Consider the following 24042-nt stretch of genomic DNA (forward strand, 5'->3'; position numbering starts at 1 on the left):
GAGAGCCTTCCATAAGCTTCTGTCCGCTGTGGTGGAGGCTGTTTCTAGGAAAGCCTGCCTTGTCTTTAGATCTCTGGGCTGGGGGGGAACAGTGTTTTTCATCTTGCTGGACGTGAACAATTGTTGAGTGCCTTGCATGCGTCAGACACTGTACTGGGCACAGGCACCCCACAGAAGGAAGGACAGACAGAACCTCTGCCCTCACGCAGTTGCTCACCTTGTTTGAGTAGGAGATTCACCTGGGAGGGCTCAAGGCTGCCCTGCAGACCCATTGAACCAGAGCCTCAGGTGGGCAAGGGGTGCTGCTGGCAGAGGCTCCCAGGTGATCCCAAAGCGAGATTGAGCCCCACCTCCCACCTGGGGGAGGAGGACAGGGAAAAGGCAACCCCATTCCAGGTGATGGAGAACCCCGGCTCCAGGACCACAATGCACCCCATCCAATCTGGGGTGCCCATGAAAGGGTGCCTGGTGGAAATGAGTCCAAGGATATGTTTTAATAATAAATTATAGCACAGTGACACTAGCTTGACAAGATGGGAGGGAAATAGGTATAGATATACGGGCATCCTGCAAATGTCATCCTGATTTCCACACTTCCTATTCCCTCAATCAACTCATTAGAAATTCCTCTGGAAGCACCGCGTTGAGCAGATTCAGGACCTGGGAGCACCAGGCTGCGCTGTAATTGAGCGGGGGTGGAGCGTCACCTAGTGGCCAGGGCGAAGCTCAGCATCTCACCGCCTCCAAGAAGAGGGAGTCCCGCCTGGTGGGTGCCTGGCCTTCCCCAGCCCGGCTGCAACCCTGGAGAGCAGGGAGCACAGGGACCCAGCCTGGCACGCCACACTCACACCGCACGCACTTCATTTATGGGGAATAGTCCAACTCTACTACAGAGGGAGACTGCAACACATACAGCAATAAAGCTGTCAGGTTTCACCTAGGAAACTGTCTGAAACACAGTGTGAGTGAAAGCCAAGGTAGCAGGCCCACTCAGAAGCTATGTTATTTTCTTTATCCCTTAGCTTTTCTCAAAGGCCATAACAAGAAAGGGCCTTGTGAAGTCTGCTCTGCTTTTTTCTCGAAAGGTCACAGAAGAAGTGACTTTTAGAATAAGCACCAGGAAAGTCTGACTCATGGGACACCTGGGCTGTTTCCATCTCCCCAGAACAGACACTGGATTGACCGGGGCCCACCGCCCTCCCATTAGGATAACACCTGCCGGTGGGCAGTGGGATCCAGGGAGACGCAGGGCCTCCCAGGCCTGACGGGTGAGGACAACCATCCAGAACCTGCGAGGGAGGCTCTTCAGGGGAGCTGTGGTCTCTGGCGGGGACACCGCCATGCAGAAGTCACCGCACAGACGGAGACCCAAGCCAGTGCCAGGCCTCCTTGTCCTGGCAGACCCCTGCGGAGCCCCACCTGAAGGCCCAGGCCTAGGGGCTGGAACCATGTACCCAGGCAGGGTGGACGAGAGCAGAGAGAAAATTGCATGAGCCCCTAGAAATGCTTGTGCCATGTGGATGCCAAGAAGTCCATGGTCAGCAGGAATGGGGGCTTGCATTTGCCCCTCTGTCCACCCTTACTGTCCATATGATGCAGCCACCCTTGTCAGGTGGTAACAATGTCTTAGTTAGCATTTCATGTGTCCTGCTCGTCATTGTCCCAGAGGCAAGGATGAAAAGTAACATCAACCCCCCAAACCAGCACCTTTGACATTCCTCCCCCTGCCACAGGCCCACCTCCCAGAGTGGCGCCTGGCCTCTGTGAAGGCAGTGGTGAGGTGAATGCACGCTGTGTCACCATCGGAGGGAGGTCCCTGCCCGCCTAGGTCACAGCCCCCACATGGGCCTGCCTCCCTATTTAGTCCCATGAGCCCCAGTAGAATATGTGCGACCACACCAAACCCCCACCTTGCAAACTCACCAAAGACAAAGTTATAGAAAGCAGTTTAATTTTTGGAGATAAAAACACATCAGTGGTACAACTTACACCTCTGCCTAAAAGGCTGTCTTCACATTCACTGGGCACCAGTGTGGCCTCGTCAACTTCACAGCCAGGACACGGCCCCCCACAGCCCTCTGGCAGACAGCCCCTCCCTGGGGCAACTTCACTGAGATCCGGTGGCCATGGGCCCAGCCCCATTTCTTCCTGGCCCGGCCACCTCCACCCGGGCCTGCTTCCTCCTCTCCGCACTCCCAGGAGCAGGTAGGGCCCTACCCAACACCAGGTATAAGCTCCGATTCCTGTATTATCTGGATCCTGGTTTCCCCTCTGACCCCTTTCATTCCTCTGTGTCTGGAGGTCGCAAAGGGGGCAGGTCCACCTGGCCTGGGCATTTGGGGTTCAGCCTGTCTGTGTCTGGGTGTTGGGAGGTGGGGCCTACGCCCTCTGGGAGCCATTTGACACCAATCCTGTCCTGAGTGACACTCACCGGCTTTGGGAAGTAGCTATTCTGAGGGATGCCAGCTGCTGGGCACCTTTAGGGCTCAGGAACTAGCCAGCATCGATGGTGAGTCAGAACTAAGGCCATTGTCAACACAGAGCTGGCAGTGGCTCACCCTGAGGGCCACCTGGGGCTGGGCCTGGGGGTGTCCTCCCCTCGGCCCCTCTGGGAGTGGCTGCTTCTAGTGGGCACAGCACCTGGCCTGCCCTGTCGGCCCCCGGCCCAGGGCCAGTCGCGCATCTCCCTGTGGTGGCAGCGGGCCCTCCTTCCTCTCTTCCCTCTGCAGCAGCTCTCGGGCTGTGAACACAGCAGGAGGACGGTTGTTTGGGGTGGGGGGAGTCCCCCAGCCCAGCACACCCCTGCCCAGGGCAGCCCTGGGACCCCACCCCTCCCTGTCATTTACCCAGAGCCATGAAACAGGGGTCCTGACTCTCCTAGAGACCTCCTGTTGGGTCCCAGGACTCCAGAAAGGAAGACCCAGTAAAGCCGAGACAGTGCCGACTCCCCACCCCGGCTCTTCTGTGGGGCCATCACTCTCACCGATGGCACTGAAGGCCTCAGTCACCTGGTGGTTCTGTTTGGCTGAGGTTTCCATGAACAGCAAGTTCTGATGCTCTGCAAACTCTTTCCCATCCTGGGGAAACAGCCACGAAAACTCCACGTTACGGACAAGGAGAGTTTCCTGAGAACATTTAGTTTGAATTTGAACTTGAATTTTCTTCAAATTCAATTGTCACACGTGGCTAGTGTTACCATTTGGTTTTGGGTGTTTTGTTTTGTTTTGTCTCCAGCTTTTTTGAGGTCTAATTGACCAGTTGCAGCCTGTGGAGAACTAACTTCTCTACCCCTTCTTATCTGAGTGCAGTTTCTTGGTGTTCCTGGGCCAAGGGGACGAGCTCCAGCCAGAGTGGAGTCTGAGGCCACTCTCCTTGGCACAAGTTTCCTGTCCCCACTGCTCCCTGGCACTTGTGGACTGAAACTCAGACAAAGAAACCAAGTGAGAAGGGGGAAGCGTGGAAGGGAAGTGGGGAGAGGCTGCTGGCGGGAACCCCCCTGGCCCTTCCTCTGGTTGTCCCTCCTCAGTCTCCCACACAGGTCAGGCCGGTAAGGAGTGATGAAAGTCAAGCATGGGCCAGCTGCACGGCACCAGGGCTGCACCGTGTGGCCCAGAGGGCAGAAATTCTCACAGGAAAGCCAGCGGTGGGCCCAGGAGTCGGGTGAACAAAGACTGGGGGCCTCCCCTTGCAGACCCCTCCCGCAAGCCTCCCTGACACAGTGAGGACGACCAGGAGTGGCCCTCAGAGTCTATGGAGTCCTGCCTGCCGTGTGGCCATGCCCACAGCACGCACTTCCACGGTGTCCCCGCCCCCTCCCCTGGCCCACAGAATCTGCTCTTCCCCATTGGGCTTCTCAGCCAGCACCCCAACACCGAGGCTCCAAACTTCCCCTCCTCTCACCCCCAACGCACTGAGCACCCCTCATTCCTGAGTCTCCTGTGGACGATGAGCTGACTGCCCCACCTAGCAGCGCTCAGGGGCCATGCTCGGATGGCCAATTAGTTTGCAAACCGCCATCTCCTCCTACTGGCCGCCATTTCCAATGATGGCGCCACCATGGGTTCCCCCAGCACCCCTCAGGGGCTCACACTGCCGCTGTCTCCCTGTATTCCCTTTGCCCTCCCCCCAAATCCCTCTGAAATCTTCCTGCCTTCCAGATCGCCTCCCAGGAAGCAGGTTTCCCTCTCTCCTGGGAACGCCCCACCAGCCACTTTGCTGCTGCAGCCCACGTGCTCCCTATCCTACATGTAGTAGAGAGGGGAGACGCTATTGAAGACAGACCAACCACAGCCTCTGGGGACTCTGCGTGCACCTCTCGGGAGGGTATGACACACTCCCCCGACAAAGGGGAAAACCTGCAGAGGTCCCTCCCAGTTACTGAGCCGGGAAGGGAGACCAGCTGGAGAACCGGGTCACTTTGAGGGAACTGGTGAGAGGTGCAGCCCCGGTAGGGGGGTGGGGGCTTCAAGGTGGCAGAGGAGAGCTGGCTGCTCTGTGGGGGGTGGGGGGGGTAGGCTGGTTGGGGTGGGGCTCGGGAAGGCCAGAGTTAAGAAGGAGTCTCAAGGAAGGCTGGGCCTGAGGGGTAGAGGGGAGTGCATTGGAGGGAGGGGCAAGAGCCAGGGGCTTTCCGCACAGAGGTGTCTAATCCTCCATCTTAAGTTGTTTTCTGGGCTACTGAGGGTTCCTCCTCCAAACATTTAGACTAAGGGCTTTGTCCACAGAGCCTGCCAGTGCTGGGTGGCTGGTGGAACCAAGGAGCTAGTCACCTGTTTGGGTTGACATGATGGGGAGCGATGAGAACAGCCACAGAAGCAGGCATGAGTGAGATGGAGAATTATGCAGTGAACATCAGAGTCAGAGGGATACGCAAATACCTGCGAGTCCCAGGTTAGCCACTGGGTTTCCCATCTTACATGAGATATGGACATCATTATTTGTATTTTAAAGGACAAGGTGACCTGGTACAGTGGGAAAGGTTGGTGACTTCAAGTAGTCTATCTGGGTCACATGAATGAAACACAAATATCCCTCTTTGCCCCACCGGCTTGTAGGTTCCAGGGGCGGGCACATACCTAAGGGTTTGTTCTCAGGTCCAATGGGCCTCTAGCTCCTTACCTGTAGACCCCCTGCCCTCTCCCTGCCCGTTAATTCTTGAGGACCCCCAGGATGGGGTCCACGGTCGTCGCACCCCAGTAGAATGAGCTCGTCCAATGCACAGACCTTGACTTCTAGACTCATTCTCCAATCAAAGGAACCATGGGGGAAAGTCTTCTTCCAGGGCTGAGGCAGAGAAGAAGGTCAGCCTGGAACAACTTGGGAAGCCAGCAAGGAAGCAAGAGCTCAGAGAACGACAGGGCAGGCGGAAAGGGTGTGAAAGGAAGGCGCTAGCTTGAAGGCGCTCTCTCTCTCCACGGCCAAATCTGGGAGCAGAGTCTCCTGAAGTAGGAAAAGCACATCAGTGGGAAAGCTGGTGACGTCAGCACAAGGTCTGTGATGCACCTGAATGTCCAGCTCCTGATCTGATCGTTGTCCTGTGGTCACATAAGATGCTAACGTTCGGGAAAGCTGCGAGAAGGGTACCGTGGAACTTGCAGTACTGTTTTTGCAACACTTTTTGTAATTCTGAAATTATGTTTTAAATGAGAAGCCAAAAAATTAATTGAAAAAATGCGCTGGCTGCAAGTCAGCTTGCCTTCACTGCAGCCCAGGCCCCTGCGGGCTCCCCAGGGCCAGATGCCAGTGTCTGCGGCATGCTGTCCCCTGATCACCGGGGCCCAGCCATGCTTAGTGGGGACTCAGGATGAAGAAGGAGCGAACCTGGTGTCCTGGGGCCAGGGGACCTGTGGGGTCTATAGCCCAGGCCCCAGCTCAGTCTGACCTTGCTGAAATGCTCTTTCTAGATGCCCCCGTCATTGCCCACCCCAGGGACACAAAACCCTCCAGGGACTGACTCGCTATCGCCTTCAGAATAAGGGTCCCCATGGTCCAGGCCACACACGGGACCTCTGCCTCTGCCCCCGCCCACCTTCTCAGCATGGCCTCCTCCTTCAGGCAGGCTCCTACTCCTCCCTTTCCTCAGGGAGCCCGCCTGCAGCCCTGCACCCTCTTCTCCCTCTGCCTGCCACACTCGCCCCACAACCTTTGCTACCATCCACCCACACGTATTCCTCCTGCACACACACCTGTACACACATCTCCTACATACACGCACCTGTACACACTCACACTCTACCTACACACACAGACACACACACCGACTCTCATACCTCCTGCACACATGCACACACCCACTAGAGCCCTGCTCCCACTCTGGCTCTCACAGCTCCTTGCACGCCCCTCCATGCAGCACTTACTCCCCACCCCCCACTCCATGGGTCCTTTTACAGTAGAACTACGGCTTTTTTGATTTTCTATCCTTGCTCCATTCCTAGCAGAGAAATTTGGATTTATTCATTTGCCCCTTCTCCAATAATGTATTGAACACAAGGAAAAAGATCTGAAAACCCGTTACTCAGAGCAGGATGGAGGTGAGAAGGGTCGTGTCTTCCTCATAACCCGGGGGAACCTGGCCAGGGCCCCCATTCCCTGCGTGACATGGGCTGGAGGCTCTGCAACGCTCGGGAGGCTGGCCTGGGTGTGCTCACCACTCCCCACACCTGGGAACGACCGTCTCTACGCCTGACCTTTCCAGGAGAGACCAGAATCCTTTGCCCAAAAGAGAACAAAAGTACAGAGTATGGGTATAAGAGTGAATGTGTGTGTGCAAGTGTATGATGTGTGCACGCATGTGTGGATGGGGTGGGCGTGCATGTGTGCCGGCACATTTGTGGGTAGGGTGTGTGTGCACATGTGCAGGCACGTATGGATGGGGTGGGTGTGCACATGTACCAGCACGTGTGTGGGTGGGGTGTGTGTGTACGTGTGCAGGCACATATGGGTGAGGTGTGTGTGCACATGTGCAGACACATATGGGTGGGGTGGGTGTGCAGGTGTGCCAGCACGTGTGTGGGTGGGGTGGGTGTGCACGAGTGTGGGCACATGTGTTTCGGGGCTGCTCCCCTTTCCTCCCAAGGACCTAATGACCCATCTCCAGTCCTACCTCAAAAGTGACCTCCCTCTTCTCCCCGAGGTCCACCTTGTTGCCGACCAGCATCACCACAACTTCTCCGGGGAGGAACTCCTTCTCCAGGTCCTTCAGCCACTGCTGAGCCCTGCAGAAGGAATCCTAAAAACAAAAAGAACCTCAGACAAAACTTACGGGCAGTCTTCGTCAGCTAGTCCAAAAAAGAAAAAGCAGGTGCCGATGGCCACATTATGGAAAGTGGTATATGATCCTATTGTCCATACGACAGACAGCCCTCCACCCCCAAGGGCTATTCTGTCCCTTGAGAAGGGGCAACAGATCTTTTTCCAGTTTGTGCTGTTCTGGGCCACAGGACAGCTCCTTCCCCACCAACAGGGCCTGGGAGGCTGCAGGCTGGGGAGTTCAGGTCACACCTCAAGCTCCTGCAGCCCCCACTGCTGGATGCCCTCAAGTACCTCTGTGCAGGAGACTTTGAGGGCATGGTTTGGGTCACCCCAAACCCAGATCCTAACTGCAGTACCCCACAGACAAGGTAGTGGGGCTCGTGCCCTGAGCCCCTGCTCTAGGCCCCACGTGACCCTCTCCCTCCCTGCAGAAAAGCTGACCAAGCCGGACTGCTTTCAGTGTGGCAGGGCCCAGGCCTCCCTAGTTCCCACTCACTGCTCTCTAGCCCAGAATGCCCTCCCTTCCTGATCACCTGCCCATGGCCACCTCCCCGCCCTGCTCCGCTTCAGCCCACCCCACGCCACTCAGCAGGGCTCATCCGTGCTTTTCCCTCCAGGACTCAGCTAGAGCCTTCCTGCAGTAAGATGCCCTGCTCTAGGGCTGGGTTTTGTGCCCTTCCCATCCACTCCCACAGAATTCCCACAGAATCTCGCCCTTCCCTTCTCCTGCTCTAAGTGTCTGCTCATTTGTATTTAACCTCTGCCCAGATGACACTCTGTGTACGTAATGTGCATCCAGGGACTATGTCCTGTTTCTGTAACACCCCCCTCACCAACTCAGAGGCACTCCTGGAATCATGACCAATGGATGGTGGTGCTCTGTGTGGGGTGTCCTGGGAGGATCAGAGAAGGACACAACCAACCCTGCAGGAGGGGAGGAGGGATCGTCAGGGAGGGCTTCTCGGAGGAGGTGACCAACTTTCACTGAAGTGTTCCCTCCCAGTTGTCGTGATTTTACCATGGACAGACCAGTCACACAACGCCTTCAGAAGGCAGCGACACTGTGCCTGGGAAAACAGAAGGCAAGTGCCTTGCAAAGGAGGGTGGGGACAAGCCCCAGGTAAGCCCTACCTTGCTGGTGATGTCATACACCAAGAGAGCAGCATTGGCGCCCCTGAAGTAGAGGTGGCAGACGCTGTGGTACTTCTCCTGGCCCGCCGTGTCCCAGATCTCAAACTTCAGAGATGCAGTCCCCACATCCACCACCTTTGTGAAGAAGGCACCTGAAACAGACAGGCCCACAGAAAGCTTTATCCGGAGGACGACGTCTTCATCCATTACCCAGCACCAGCCCTGGGCTCGGCAAACCAGTCAGAGAAACGTGCTTCCTGCCACCCTGTGGGGGAGGCTGAGCAAATGCCTCCTCCAGAAGACGGTGGTTTCCATGCAAAGCAACATGTGACAAGGAATTGCTGCAGCCCCTTTGTAGATGTCACAGTGGCTTTGGCCGGGCAGGTAAATTCTCAGGCCTCTAACTCAAAAACCTGACCTTTGCTTTCCAAAGTGATGTGATTTAAAAACAGTTGTTTAGAAGCACCAAGAGGTCCTGCCCCCACAGTATGTGGGGTGTGTCCCATGCAGAACTAGACGAGGGGCAGGGAGGACGCTGGCAGGACGGAGCCTTCCGTCAGAGCTGCTGCCCAGCCCGGGCCCCACGTGGGCTCTGGAGCCTGAGGCAGATCCTAGCACACAGAGCCACATGTTTGAAATGAAAGCTTTCTCTGCAAGGCCCGAGTGTTAGTCTCGTGGGGCTGCCCTAAGAAAAGACCACAAACTGGGGAGCTTAACACACAAGAAATGTATCCTTTCTGAAAGCCAGCGGTCCAAAATCAGGGTGTCAGGTTGGTTCCCTCTGGAAGCTCTCGCCCTGCCTCTCCGTGGTTGCCAGCACCTGCCGGTGTTCCTGGGCTGTGGACGTGCCCCTCCTCTCTGCCTCCACGCTCACACGGCCTTGCCTCTGTGCTCTCCGCTGTCCTGGTGAGAACACCACTCGTGGGATTCGGAGCCCACCTGAAATCCAGGGCGATCTCATCTCAACACCCATCATATCTGCAAAGACCTTTTTTCCAAATAAGACCACATTCACAGGCACTGGGTGTTAGAACGTGGATCTGTCTTTCGGGGGCCACAATTCAGCCCACAGCAGACAGAGACTAGGGGCTTCAGCACAGAGCAGGGAAGGTCACAATTCTCTCTCACGAGAATCTAGCTTGCGGGGGCTGCTAAACAGAGGCCACCACCCGGTCCTCTGCCTGCACGTCCCGCATTTTCCTGCTTGCCCATGAACTTGAAGTCAGATAAACTTTGTCAATGTGATGGACTGAATATGTCTCCCCAAAATTCATAATTCATAATGTGAAGGTATTGGGGGGGCCTTCCGGAGGTGATGAGAATTAGATGAGATCCTGAGGGTGGGGCCCCCATGGTGGGATTATTGCCCTTGTGAGAAGAGACACGGAGAGCCCCCTTCCCCTCCCTCCCTCCCTCCATGCAAGCACAAAGAAGAGGCCATGTGAGGACACAGCACGGAGACGGCCACCTACAGCCAAGAGAAGAGGCCTCAGAACGACACCTACCCTGCCGGCACCTTGAGCTCTGGTTCCCACCCTCACAACTGTGAGAATCAATCTCTGCTGCGTAAGGTGTCCCATCTGTGGTGTTGTCCTGGCAACACGAGCAGACTGAGTCTGGGTCAAACAAAGCTGCAATTTCTATCTCAGCAGTAGGACTAATGGCTCCTGGCGTGTACGGGCTCTCGGTCAGGAGTGAACGGGACACTTACCACAGCAGGTGCCCCCGCTCACGGACTCTGTCAGCTTAAACCTTCCAGTCTCAGTTTCCTCCTCTGCCACGAGCCAACAGTGCCCTCTTCCCAGGGTGACCGTCACACCCATGAGAAAAGAGTAGACAGACAGGCCGAGTCTGGCACTTGGAGCTCCCTCCGTCTGTGTGGCTGCCCTCTGCTCTCCCAACTCTGTCTGGGGACGTCAGCCTTTTCTCCACATCCTTTGTCTGTTTTCTATCACAGCAAATCACATTTCTAAATTTGATTTTGCTACATCTGAAAGGTTTCCACTGACAGGTCACACATGGGCATAAAACTCAGGTTTGCCTCCTCCCACCAGCAGCCCTCGTGTCTGGTCTTTTCCTTTTCCATATGACAGCACTTAGACATCCCATTTCACAGAGGAGCACATAAAGACATGAGCATAAGCCGCTACCCGTGGCTGTCCATTTGTTCAGCTCAGAGTTACCGAGCGCTCCTGCAGACCAGCTACCCCTCCCCACAACACCAGGAGGAGGTGAGTGTCCTCGTGGCCCTGTGGCTTTGCCCCTCTGCTAACACTCCGTGAACAGGAGGAACACCGAGCGTGAAGAAGATGGAAGTGTGTGCCTTCAAAGGGATCGTGTGCAGCACAGACTTCTTCCCACAAAGGAATGACTATGTTCCATTTCCTCCTCTGAGAAGTGGGGATGTCCACTATACGATACTATAATAACACATAATGATATCATTATAACAGCACATAATTAAAATAGATTATGGTAATATAGTACTAATAAGTACAATAGATAAACAATTTTCTTGGTTGATTTTATAGTAATGTAATGGTTATAACATCTACCGCTAAAGGTTGCAGTGTCACGGGGTGTATGAGGCGTGTAAAGCAGACCCTGAAACGTAAGTGGAGACCATCATTCCTACAGGGGGTTTAGCTCCTAACAGCAAAGGACTCACTTCTACGTCCCCAACACACAGCATGATTGCTGGCACATAGTAGGTGCTCAGTAAATCAGTGCTGGCCCCATGGGTGGGTTGTTGATTGAATAAAGGATTGCTAAACTCAGCTAGACGTAGGGAGCCACTGCGCTGATCTAATCTGGTTGTTCTCTGCCTCCATACCCTCCTACCCACTGTCCCAGGGACACTAGAGTGGGGACAAAGGCTCAGAGCCCCACCCCAGGGCAGAGGCAAAGTCCTGACTGTGGAACCGGTTCTTCCCTGGTTCTTCCCTTCAGAGAGGAGATAGGCCTGGGGCTGGGGGAGGGGCAGCTATTTAGCTCACTTTAGAATCCTCCAGCCTAACGCAGGCCTGGGACCAGGCCAGCCCCACAGATACTCACTAAATGAATGAATGAATGAATGAATGAATGAGGGGATGAATGAACGAGTAAGTGGACTCAGAAACAGACAGCTTATCGTGGTGAGTTCAAATTTGAAAGCAAAGCTTTGATTCCGAGTGAGGTGTCTTTTCACCACACCAGCCACCTCCCAGGGGGAGTGGCATAAAGAACTTGCTGAGTCTCCCTACTTTAGGTGGAAAACGGGGGTTTTACCCCCAGGTGGGCTGTGAAGGAGGTGACAGCCCAGCAGGTGCCCCACAGACCTTCACCTCTGCGAGCCATGCAGTGATAGCGTCTTTAAGAAATTAGCTAGAAGGTCTGCCCTCCCTACTGCCCCTTCCTACTGCCCCCCACCCCATCCAGGCCAGGCTGGTAAACCGAGTCCAGGAAGAAAGGGAGCCGCTCGTAGGCCAGCTTGTCCAGGTGGCTGAGTGGCAGAGCCTGGGGGGGCTTCTTCCAGGCTCCCCCCTCCACTGCACAATCCCTCACACATCTAACCCTGTGGGGGCCAGAAACCCTGAGCCTGAATCTCCACCCTGCGGACTTGGCTGAGCTCTGGATTCCAAGTATCTGCCTGATAAGGACCTCCGCCCTCCTGGCCAGCTGGCACCACCAAGTGCCCTCTCGCCACTCCCTCCCCACCCCCTATCCCGGGTCAGCGCCCTGGCCTCTCCACGGGGAGGCTAAAGCTCCTGCCTCATCACTTACATCCCACTGTCGGCAGGATACTCTTGAAGTCATCCTTCACAAACCGCAGAGCCAGGCTTGACTTGCCCACAGAGCCACTTCCGAGGAGGACCAGTTTGAACACGTGGAGCTGGCTTGGGGCAGCCCCGGGCTGGGGGGCCCCGTTGGCTTGCGCCATGCCCTGCAGAGACACACAGCGTCTGAAGGATGGAGAATGTCTGCCACCAAAGAACCTTAGCTGTGCCTGGGAGGTGTGTCCGTGCCCGGCAAGGGTCACTGCACAATAAACGGCTGCACACCCCAAAAAGCAGCGATGGAGACTGCTTACCACATTGGCTGATTCTCCTCACTGCACTAATTCTCACTTTTTTAAAAAAAACTTTTATTTATTTAAGTGTGTTTTTCCAGGACCCGTCAGCTCCAAGTCAAGTAGCTGTTTCAGTCTCGCTGTGGAGGGCACAGCTCACACTGGCCCATGCGGGGATCGAACCGGCAACCCTGGCCTTACAAGCATCACTCTCCAACCAACTGAGCTAACCAGTCATCCCTTAATTCTCACTTTTTAGAAACCTATTACTTATTCCAAAAAGCATCTGAAACACCTGGGACGTAAAGTACCCTCTGTTTTTGGTTCATGGATTACAGTTGGTACTTCAAAAAAAAAAAAAAAAAAAAAACCTACCTAAAAAGACTGGTGTTTCAAGAATTTCTATTTCTAGCCGTCCCATGGTATCTAGAGCGTCAGAACCCACAGTGATATGCCCTGGAGAAAGACAGCCATGGATCAGAATAAATTTGGGCAGACCCTGCATATACGTTCACTATAGAAAATTGCAGGCCCAGAGCACAACAGAGGGAATGGAGATCTGTGTGCCCCCTGCATCCATCACCCTCTCCCACAACAGCCGCTGTGGCCAGTCGCCAGTCCTCTCCCCCACACCCCCCAATCCCCACCACCAAACTTAGTTGGAAGCAACTCCCAGACATCCTATTATTTCCTGTGCAAATCTCAGTACACACACACACACACACACACACACACACACACACGTTCTCTTTGTCTCTGCAATCTTTGTTGAAGAAATCAGAGCATCCTGTCCTTTCTAGTCTGGGTTTGGCTGGTTGTATCCTAAGTTGTCATTGACTACATCCCTGCACACGCTGTATTTTCTATTGCTTGTGGTTCAGAACAGACATCTGATCAGATACAGGCTATTTTTTTTAGCAAGAACGCTTCCCGAGTGTGGTGTGCATTTCCCCAGGAAGCAAATAATGTTGCTGATCACAAAAGACCCTTCTAGATCCACTATTTCATTAGGGGGCTGCAAAGCGGTGGCAGTCTAGTGTTATCGTTTGTCTTCATTTATTATCTGAACAGATTCTAGAAAGAAAAACTCCCCCCCCCAAAAAAAAATATCCGAACACACCACGAGGCAGCCAGTCCTGTCATGGGTCTCCAGTCCCTCCTCCCATCAGTGAGCAGGAGGACTTCATCCATTGAGCACACCAGAGGTGTCCAATAAAGACCTCCTGAGCACGCGCAGGAATGGCTTCTCCGGAAAGGCTTACTGCACAGACGTGCTGTTTGCACACCAATCACACCCCAGTAGCTTGTCAAGCAGTGAACTGGGGAATCTGCAAAAAGGGAGAACAAAGGGCCTCCAGTGGCACTGAGAGCGGCTACTACGTGGGGCTCAGCTCTGCCTGGCCAAGAAAAGCAGAGCGTTACACACTTTAAGGCCACCCTGGGGGGGTTCTCAGGGGAGGGGGTGGAGCTAAGCCAGCCTACCAGGTGGGCACGCGCAGAGACCCCTGCGTGGCTCGGGCTGCACAGAGCCTCCTATGGAAGCCGAGCAAGAAGCCTCCGGAGGCCTTCCCCACCTTCCAGAGAGGCCCAACAGCTTTCCTACTAAGACGAAGATGCAGGATTCAAGGCCAGACAGGCTGCCTGCACGTCCACACTGGGTGCACCAAGCACAAGCATGGTCTCTGCCACGTGCCTGCCCGGGAGGGGCGTGGTCATAGGCCTGGATTCATTGACCAAAAAACCATCAGCTCAGTAGCAAGTCCTAACTTATAAATCACTCCTTTTCATCCCCTGAACTCAAAGAAACAGAGAGTAGAGTGGTGGTTACCAGGGGCTGGGGGCTGGGAGAAATGGGGAAATGTTGGTCAAAGTTATTATAAGATTAATAACTTCTGGGGAGTCTAATGTACAGCATGGAGATTATAACTAATAATACTGTGCATATACCTGAAGTTACTGGGAGAATAACTCTTAAATGTTCTCACCACAAAAGAAATAGTAACTATGTAACAGGATGGAAGTGTTAACTGCTGCTATGGTGGTAATTATCATTTGCCTCATATAAATTTTGCCTCAACATGTTACACGTAACCTTAAACTTACACAATGTTATATGTCAGTTATCTCTCAATAAAGCTGAAAAAAGGGAACATTTCTAAGAATGGAATTTCCGAGCCTTCTGAGCTACCCCAGGCTAATACCTTGTTTCTTGCTGGAAGTACTTAAGGCACCTGCTTGGAAGCCTATGTCCCATTGATTTGTGCTGTAATTTTCCATAGAAAGTTCTAGCACACCTGCAGCAATGCATTCTCAAGTATTTAAAGGTACTCCTTCAAGTTTTCCTTGCTCATTTTTCCTTGCAATTAATACAATTCTTCTTGAGTCAAGAAAATCTTTAGCCCCAAACAGGTTTGTATTAACCAACATTCAGGTGGATTATGAATGAATATACACCGTTTCGATAGCACCACATACCAGTGTCTTATTCTTTTGGTACATCTCTTTGTTTCAAAGTTTTATTTTACTATAAATATAAACACATCGTTGTAGATATGAAAATGATGGAATTGCTCATAATCCCACATCCTTAATATAACTAGGCATGGTATTTTGGGTACTTTCTTCTACTGTGTTTTAAATCTTAAAAACCAACAAGCCAGGCCGGCCTGGCGGCTGAGGTGGTTGGAGCGCTGTGCTCCTAACCCCAAGGTCGCTGGTTCGATTCCCACATGGGCCAGTGAGCACCCTCGACAGCCAAGGTTGTGAACAACAGCTGGGCTGCGGTGTGCTGCCCTGGCCCCTCCGTGGGCTGCCGTGTGTGGCGGTGGCCAGGGTGAGGGGCTGGCCAGCTGGTGAGAGCTGCTGTGAGCTGCTGTGAGCGGCCAACCCACGACTGGCGACCGACTGCCTCAGCCAGGGAGGTGGGGGGGGCTCGCAAGGCTCATAATACCAGCCTGGGCCAGGGAGCTGTGTCCTACACAACTAGACTGAGGAACCACGGCTTGAACCAGATGTGGGGGGGTGGGGAGAGGCAGAAAAGGGGGGGGGAGCCTAAACTCACAGTTTTAACAAAATTATATATCTGACCTTTAGGAAAACAACATATATCAAAGGCAGTTTCCCACGTTAATGTATATGTTATATATGAATTCACCATACATATGTTCAATGACGTGTCACATTTCCACAGCTATTCCAATTTGCTGAACCGGTTTCCTGTTTACTGGACTTTAATTTGGTTTCAATTTTTTTCTCTGTAATTAATCAGAGGCAGAAAGCATTTTCACGTATTAAATTGTTGTGTGATTATAGGTTGTAAAGGTTCAATAATCAGAGATTGGAGCCCTGTATTCAGAGAGAAAATTGAAAATGTACAGCCTGACCCCGCTTCTAGCTTTTAATCAAGATGGGGTTCTTTGAAGTCTTTCTAAACACAAAATGCTCTCAGGAATGCAATATTTGTGAGAAGGACTAATAGAGGCACTCTCTCTGGCCTCTTCATTTGGGGCGTTTCCTTTTCTTATAAGCCCACCTCCTGTCCACCAAAGGAAAAAGAAAGGACTGCAAATCCCAACTAGTCTCTTCGGGGGAGTGCATTCCGGGGAAGGGTCATTGGCAGCACCTCCCTCACTGTGTGACCCTCCCTGAGCCTGTGAAGAACACCGAGGTCACCATGCGTGCGGGTGTTTACTCTGAAGTTGACCTGGATTAACTGAGCATCTGGTGACTAGAAGGGCTCCCCCCTCACTAACAGGGGTTTACCTGCAGGGCCTGTAACTGAAATGTAAACAGGAATCTCCATCTGGAAAACTGAACTCCCAAGCCTTCAGGATCCAAACAGGGCACTTATTTGTGACCCTCAGTAGAATAAACTTCTTCCTGTCCCTGTGGCCTTTCAATGATGGGGGGGGGGGAGCGGTGACACACACACACACACACACTCACAGACGCACACGTGAATACACAAGACTCGTGCACAGAAGTTTCAACAACAATGACTCACGTGCTGCCAGGCCTGGTCACTTCCAGGAAGCCTGACAGCCCATCATCATTTACCTGTCTCCCAGTGTCCCTCCTTCTGATCCAGGACAAGGTGAACTTCCCTCAACAGGCGGGCAGTGTGGCTGCAGCAGCCGAATGAGTGGCAGCTGTGCTCCCCCAGAAAACAGGTGGAAGCGGCAGGCTCTGTCGGCCCAGCCCCAAGGTCAGGCCACTTCCTGCTGCCAGTCTCCCAGGACAAGGTCTACCGGTCATGTGGTCACCTGGGGCAGGGGCAGGGCGGGAGGCTGGACCATAGAGCAGGCGCTGCGGGAGGACCTGGGCAACCAGCCGGAAGTCACGCTCCTGGCAGGTTGTTCACTGTCATCCAACACCGGCCAAGTGGCCCAGTCCTGTTAGGGACGCATCTCACTGCACATCTCCCTGCTCCTTCCTCAGAGCTGTGAGGGCCTTTGTCACACTCGAAACAGGCAACCCGGGAGAGAAGGAAGGGTTTCAGTCAAACGATTCACTCCTTCCACAGACGGCCGGGAACCGGCTCTTTTGGGGCCGTGCACCTGGAACCAGAGGCCAGCCAGGTGGGCTGGTCCAGGGTCAGAAGACCGGGTGCTGGCTGGAGGCCACCTGGGGGCGGGGCATTGTATTTCTCTGATGCCTTCTGCTAGTTTTGTCACCCTCCATCCTGACTGTGTGCCTCTGTGGAGCCATCGTAGCCAGGATCTGGGGAACCATCCTAGCATTCTGCCTACCCCAGTGCCTGAGCCAATGCACACGCAGGGAGGGCACGCCCTGCCGGGTCACACCAGCCCTGCCTCAGGCTCAGGCCAACCCCTAACAACCTGATGGCCCATCCACCAGCACCAGCTTGAGAGGCCCAGGGGCACTGTGGAGGCTGGAACTTAGATACTCAGGGGGCGCGGGGCTCACCACTTCTGCAGTCTTAGTGTTACCCTGACCAGCCCCTAATCTGGGCGGGTCTCTTCCGGAAATATGCAGGGTCCTCCCACAGGAACTCAGCAAGTCACTGCCCCTCTGACATCCACATCTGTCCCTTTTGAAAGAAATGCAGAATTACAGAATTTGGGAGCTGGGAGGGCCTGTGGGGATTCTCTGGTCTTAGCACCCCCCCAGTGTCTGGAGAATCTCGGCAACACCCCCACCACCTGATTCTTCTTCTCAGATGGATATGGACAGTGATGGGATCATCTGCAACTGTGTCTGTGGTTCCTTTCCACCCAAATTCGCCCGCCTTTGTAACTTTCTACCCATCTCCTCCTGGGGCGGGGGGCAGTCATCTGGCTGTCACAAAAACATTTCTGAGATTCTTGGAGCCGTTATCAGGGCTTGTAGCAAACACTGTGCCCAGACCATGGCCCCCTTGCTTTTTGGGAAAGCACCCGATGTGGCTCAGACCCTTACTACACCTTTGCAGTAGACATGCCCAGTGACCCCGCTCTGGGGGTCCGTGGGCAAGAAGGGGCTCCCCTTCCTCCTTGGGGCTTCCTTGCAGAGCTGTGATGAAGGCTCAAACTCTCAGGTTCAGATCTTCCAGAATGTTCTTATCTCCTCAGATCTTTGAGATAAGCAGGAATGGTTGCCTGCCCTGCCTGAAACCTTCACCCTCACTTATCTCCATGGAAAATTCCACCAGGGATTTCTGAACACCAAGTTAAATTCCTCAGCTCAACAGCCAGTTTATGGCTTGGCCTCTGGCCAGATTGGGCGGGGCAGAACAGAACACCAGGGCCACCGGGGACAGAAGGCATAGGCAGAAGAGAAAGACCAGTTCGGCTGGCCAGACAGCAGGGGGAGGGAAAGGGACGCCCCTCCCAGGAGAGCATGCTGACACATGATGGACAGATGGAGGAGAAGCTTGCCCAAAGACGAGGAAAAGGAAGGGCTTTCTGAGTCTCAGAATCAGTGAGGGACCAGGGGTCCTCTGCGGACACTAAGGGACACTGTCAGCCAGTTCGGAGTCTGGGGTGGGAGGCCAGCAGGTGAGGGTGGAAAGGCCTTATCCAATTCCACGAAGACTAGAAACACCAGAAACAAAGTAGCTACCTTTTACTGAGTACATACTATGTACCAGGCACTGTGTGAGTCCTTGACTTGGAGTGTTGGATTTCGTCCTCTTCCTCATAGCAATGCCATCCTGTGGGCCACACCCCAGAGGGTCCCCTGCAGGACGCACCTCATGGGCCCCCAACTTCTAGATCACGCTCCCAGATCCTGAGACTTCCGGGCCTGCAGGGGCCTCTGCGCTGGGTCCACCCTCCCCAAGCAAACCCCGCCACCAGTGTGTGCATGCAGGCCCCCCCGGCCAAGAGGCAGGGTGACTGGAGACTTGATAAATGAAGACCTTTAATATGTCCTCAGATCAGGGACTGAACGTCATGAAGTTGACTTCACTAGCTCAACTTAATGCAACACGAGTTACCATTTCATCAACACGCTTGATAAGACATATAATAATCTATCTGGACCTGTGGGGACGGAGCCAGGAGAGCAGTTTCCAGGCTCTCGGCCTCACGTGGAAAGGTGCTGGCTCAGGTAGTAAATGGCCATCAGCTGTGATTGGATGGCCATCAGCTGTGGCTAGTTGGCTGTCAGCTGTAACCAGTGAGCCATTGGCCACTAATATAACTGCTGTGGCTACACTAGCAGAGAATGGGGGCTAGCAAGAAGATGGTGGCTGGCAAGCGTGGATTGCAGTTAGGACAGCGGGTGGCGGACAGTGTGGCTCCAGCCTCCAGTGAGACTATAGTGGTATGACTCCCCTACCTATGGCTCCGTGGGTGTTCCTTTTTGGCCTCACCATGTCCTGCGTTCTTATGTGGGGAGCGGGACAGAGACCCCGCCTGACTCCCCGCGTGATAGGACCACTCTTGTAACCTGCCTATGCCTCAATTCTTGTCTCAGTGGGATAATATGTTGTAACCTTCGAGTATACCACTTATGAATAGATGTTTTGAATACAACCCAAAGGAGGGGCAAAATTTGTTAGTGTGAACACATTCGCCGTCTTTCCCACCATATGCCTCCTGAAGGAATATGTCTTTGCTTCTTCTCTTCCCCCTGCCCTCCATGGAGCAGTCTCTCCAGCCCAGCCTGATTCCAGGCTTCACCTGACTTGGGAGAGAGGGTGGTGAAACATGAGACTGGAGAGGAAAGAAAGGGGGTGGGGACCCCCCCCCAAGGCAAAATGAGCCAGCACGTCTTTCTCCTACTTTGATTTTCAGCCTATCTGGGTCTTCATGCTTAATGGACATCCCTTGTAAACAGTGTACAGAGCTGAGTATCGACTTTGTTTTTATCCTGTCTGCTTTGTAGTGTAGCATGTCTGGTCCCTTTACCTCAAATGTAATTATTGATATGTTTCTGTTTAAGTCCACCGTCTTGCTGTTTATTTTCTACTTGTTCCTTCTGTTTTTCATTCCTTCTCCTTTCGATTTAATCAAGTCTTTTTAGTATTCCATCCTATCCCCTTTACTGGTTCCTTAAGTATATTATACCGTATTTTTCAGTTCTATGATTTCGATTTGGTTCTTTTCCAGAATTTCTAAATCTCTCCTGAAACACCACTTTTTTGCCCATTATGTGTATGAACCTTTCCATAGAGTCTTTACCACATTTATCACAGGTTTTGAAACTCTTTATGTACTAATTCCAACATCTGGACAATTTGTGGGTCTGATTCTATTGATTGGTTGTTTTGTAATTTTTCTTGACCAAAGGTCACGTTTTCCTGTTCCTTCATACATGTATCTGGGAACTGATGTTATGAATTGAATATTATGAATGGCGTGCTGGATTCTTTTCCTTTGTACAGTGTTGGGTTGGTTCTAGCAGCTATTAAATTCCTGGTGGATTACCTTCAACTTTTGGGAACTGCTTGTTTGGAGAGAAAGCAGTGCTTAGAGGGAAATTTACTTATATCATTGAATATGCATTTTAGAAAAGAAGAAAGATTTAAAAACAAATCATCGAAGTTTCCACCTTAGGAAACTAGAAAAAAGAACAAATTATATCCAAGTAAGAAGAAAAATAGTAAGAGTTAGAGCAGAAATCAATGAAATTGAAAATAAGAAATCAATAGAAAAAAATTAAAGAAACCAAAAGCTGGTTCTTTGAAAAGATCAATAAAATTGATAAGCCTCTAGCCAGGCTAAGAAAAAAAAGAGAGAAAAAACAAATTACTCATGAAGGATAGTACTAATATTGGCATCACTACAGATCCCACGGACACTCAAAGGATAATAAAAGAGTGCAGCGAATAACTGTATGCCTACAAAACTGACAACCTAGAGGAAATGGACCAATTCCTTGAAAGACACAATTTTCCAAAACTCACACAAGAAGAAATAGACAATCTGAATAGGCCTATATCTATTAAAGAAATTGAATCAATAATTAATAACTTTCCAAAACAGAAAGCACCAGGCGCAGATGGGTAATGTTCACTGGTAAATTTTACCAAACATTTAAGAAAGAAATTATCCCAATTTTCTGTAATCCCTTTTAGAGGCTAGAAGCACAGGGAAGACTTCCTAACTCAATCTACGAGGCCAGCGTCACCCTAATAGCAACACCAGACAAAGACATTACAAAAAAAGAAAACTACACACCAACATCTCTTTTGAACATAGATGCAAAAATCCTCAACAAATATTATCAAATCCAATCCAACAATGTATAGAAAGAATTATGCACCACGACCAAGTAGGATTTATCCGAGGTCTGCAAGGCTGGCTTAACATGAAAATATCAGTTAATGTAATCCATCACACCAAGAGGCTCAAAAAGAAAAATCATGTGATCATATCAGGAAATGCAGAAGAAGCATTTACCAAATTCAATAGATTCACGACAAAAACTCTCAGTAAACTAAGACTTTACCCATAGTATTCTAGCCACTCTGGCAGCTGGAAGCCCATGCTCTGATTCTCAGGGAGGGCCCTCAGAGGAAACTCTTACTAATGTGGATTTCAGCCGAGCAGTTCCCTTATTTCAAAAGTCCCCTCTAGTTGTTGCCTCTTAAGTCACTCTTCAGTGTCCTTAAACAGTGTTTTCTATTTAATCCAGAGTTGATAATTATTCTTTGTGGGAAGATCCGTCCTGCACCGTTACTAGAACTGGAACTCCCCGGGAATCACTTTTCAAACTACCTTTAGTTGTTGGGTTGTGTTTGAAGTTGACTAGGCCATGCAGGGCCTGGGGATTTACGTAGGTTAAACATCTGTTTATAAGTTGGGCAATTGCCTGGGTACAGACTCCTTCACTCTGTGCTTTTTACACTCTGATCAGTAAATCTCCAAAACTACGAGTAAGTGATAGGCTTATTTTACTCCCGTTTTGGAAATCAAGACCCTGCCCTCTGAGCTGCAAACTGACTGGTGCAAACTGGCCAGCTGACCTGCTGCACACCACTGCCCCCTCCTGGCAGCAGGGGCCCCAGGCAACTAGGACGTTCAGGTTATGACAGCGTCTCACCAGCGTGGCCTTGCCTCTCCAGATGACGGATAAGCCACGAGCGGAACTGCAGGCGCGTGGGGTCTGCCATCAGACAGTCCTGGGCCTCTGCCCCTGCTACCCCTTTCATTTGGCCCACTAACAATTCCCTAACGACAGAGCAAGCTCGCAGACAAGCTAGTTTTCTTCTCCGCTTTTCCTTCAAGTTCAGGACCTGTGTCTTGAAATTTTATTGTTTCTCAAGGTACCTCAGCAGCAGCTGAAGAGCCACAATTATGCTTGTGGACTGAACATGAAGGAACGTGAAAGATGCTGTTTATGAAGTGCTTCCAAGCACTGTGCTCGGTGTTTATATAGATCCTAATGGTGGAGTTTCACTGCAACCCCGGGTACGTAGGTATTGTTGCACCCATTTTTTGGATGAGAAAATTGAGGCTCAGAGAGATGACCTGAGTTCTTTAAAGTTAGCTCCCAATAGCTGTTGAACCAGGATTCAAATCCACTTCTTTCTTAACCACTATACCTACCAATCTAATGCAGAAACCAAAGCACAGAGGGAATTAATACCAAGCTGCAACTTAAAACCATCTGTATATCAAGCAAAACCACATGAATAAAACCAAAACACGTACAAAACCTGGGGAGAGTAACTGCAGTATACACGTTGCTTTACAATCCTTCATTTATAAAAATGCTGAGGCATCAGGAGGAAAGAGGACACACAGCTGAACAGGCGACTCTCCCCAGCGGAGCCATCCACGTGCGCTAGGCACACACAGCACTTTGTACGGACACTGACCAACAACAGGACATCAGACTGGCAAAGACTCTCGTGCGGTTCGGCGCGAGAGTCGACACGCTGCCAGCAACCACCAGTCAGTGGCACGGCGCCGGTTCTGGAGGGCAGACTGGGAATCTGTGCCCACAGGCTCAAGGACAATGCAGGCTTTGACACCGCTGTGGTTCCCCACTCAGGGACACCCACAACCTGGAGGGCAGAGTCAAGGAAATGACTCACTTCTTTAGTTCTTGGGCCACTTTTAGGTGCACTCAATGCTGACAATAAAATTACTCACCCTTGTTCCCAGCCAGGGGCACACACAGGAACCCCTATAAACAAACCAAAGTTGACAGTGATGGCAAGGGGGAAGGGACCGGAATTCAGCTCGGTTTAGATAAACATCTGAGACCTGGATGCTTGTATCTAAGGATTGTCTGGGCCCCCCACCCCTAGCTGTTGGATTTCCTTTCCTTTTCCTTCTTACGTGGTTCCTCGGCTTTTATTGGATTCCTGGCTGACCTCCCTAAGAAAGGCTCTGGAACAGACCCACTCCAGCACCCCCCTCCCATCCCTCCCAAGCCTCCAGGCTCCCTGGAGAGGCCACATTCGTCTCCTGAGCAGCCGTGGGTGGCAGGACCAACAGCAGAGGTCACAGACTGCTGTACCACAAGTTTACTGCACTTGAGTGTGCAGGAAACATCAGGGAGACTCCACCAAAATGCTCGTTCTTGTTCAGAGGAAACCAGGCAGGACTAAAGGAAGATCCATAGGGAAAGCCCATAAAAACTGCTTTCCCCACCCAACCACTGTGTATTAGCGTACTGGGTCTGCTATACCGAAGTACCGCAAACTGGCCAGCTTAAATAATAGAAATGTGTTGTCTCAGCCTGAGGGCCAGAAGGCTAAGATCAAGGTGTCCTCGGGGCTGGTTCCCTGAGGCCGTGAGGGAGAACCTGTCCCAGGCTTCTCCCCGGCTTCCACGATTGTTGGTGTCCTTTGGCTTGTAGAAGCACCACCTCCATCCCTGCCTCTGTCTTCACATGGATTCTCCCTGTGCATGTGTCTATGTCCAAACATACCCCTTTCACAAGAGCACCGGTCCTATTGGATTAGGGCACCCCAATGACCTCCCTAACTCAGTCAGCTGGGTAAAGATCCTCTCTCCAAATACGGTCACAATCTGAGGTATGGGGGGGTTAGGACTCCCACGTAGGAATTCGGGGAGACTCCATTCAAGCCATAGCAGCTTGGATGTCACCAATATTTGTCAATGTAAGAATGTTCAAATGTGTAGAGAATTTGTACAAAAACTGATTTGAGCCAAACAGAGGACGCACCTGGAAGCAATACGGCAATAGACTGAGAA

General features: G+C 52.1%; 1 protein-coding gene across 7 annotated transcripts; it reads right to left on the bottom strand.

Moving 5' to 3' along the window:
- Window positions 1–1935: 1935 nt before the first annotated feature.
- On the bottom strand, window positions 1936–16962 carry RAB17 (RAB17, member RAS oncogene family). 7 transcript variants are annotated; one of them, XM_081051427.1, is made up of 8 exons: window positions 16484–16665; window positions 13548–13755; window positions 12803–12883; window positions 12142–12301; window positions 8380–8531; window positions 7100–7225; window positions 2984–3077; window positions 1937–2740 (listed from the first exon to the last, which is right to left on the bottom strand). In XM_081051427.1, the coding sequence occupies exons 4-8, from the start codon at window positions 12296–12298 to the stop codon at window positions 2625–2627; spliced, it is 645 nt and encodes a 214-aa protein (XP_080907553.1). In that variant the 5' UTR covers window positions 12299–12301; window positions 12803–12883; window positions 13548–13755; window positions 16484–16665; the 3' UTR covers window positions 1937–2624. The 7 variants fall into 7 exon arrangements, 6 of the variants coding, with proteins under 6 accessions (XP_080907549.1, XP_080907550.1, XP_080907553.1 ...); XM_081051423.1 differs by lacking the exons at window positions 12803–12883; window positions 13548–13755 and adding an exon at window positions 5500–5622 and having other exon boundaries at window positions 1936–2740; window positions 16484–16687; XR_013993513.1 differs by lacking the exons at window positions 12803–12883; window positions 13548–13755 and adding an exon at window positions 4767–5436 and having other exon boundaries at window positions 16484–16687.
- Between the last annotated feature and the right edge of the window lie 7080 nt (window positions 16963–24042).

Source organism: Rhinolophus hipposideros (assembly GCF_964194185.1).
Source record: "Rhinolophus hipposideros genome assembly, chromosome: 6".
Classification (NCBI taxonomy): domain Eukaryota; kingdom Metazoa; phylum Chordata; class Mammalia; order Chiroptera; family Rhinolophidae; genus Rhinolophus; species Rhinolophus hipposideros.

What these genes read in the sequence shown, in the direction of transcription:
- RAB17 (XM_081051422.1), bottom strand. Translation starts at nt 12,298, where the DNA reads ATGGCGCAAGCCAACGGGGCCCCCCAGCCCGGGGCTGCCCCAAGCCAG. An exon ending in TATCCTGCCGACAGTGGGAT is followed by an intron (nt 8,532 to 12,141) that starts GTAAGTGATGAG and finishes TGTCTGTTTCAG; the next exon opens with GTGCCTTCTTCACAAAGGTG. An exon ending in CCCCTGTTTCATGGCTCTGG is followed by an intron (nt 2,741 to 2,846) that starts GTAAATGACAGG and finishes CTGTGTTCACAG; the next exon opens with CCCGAGAGCTGCTGCAGAGG.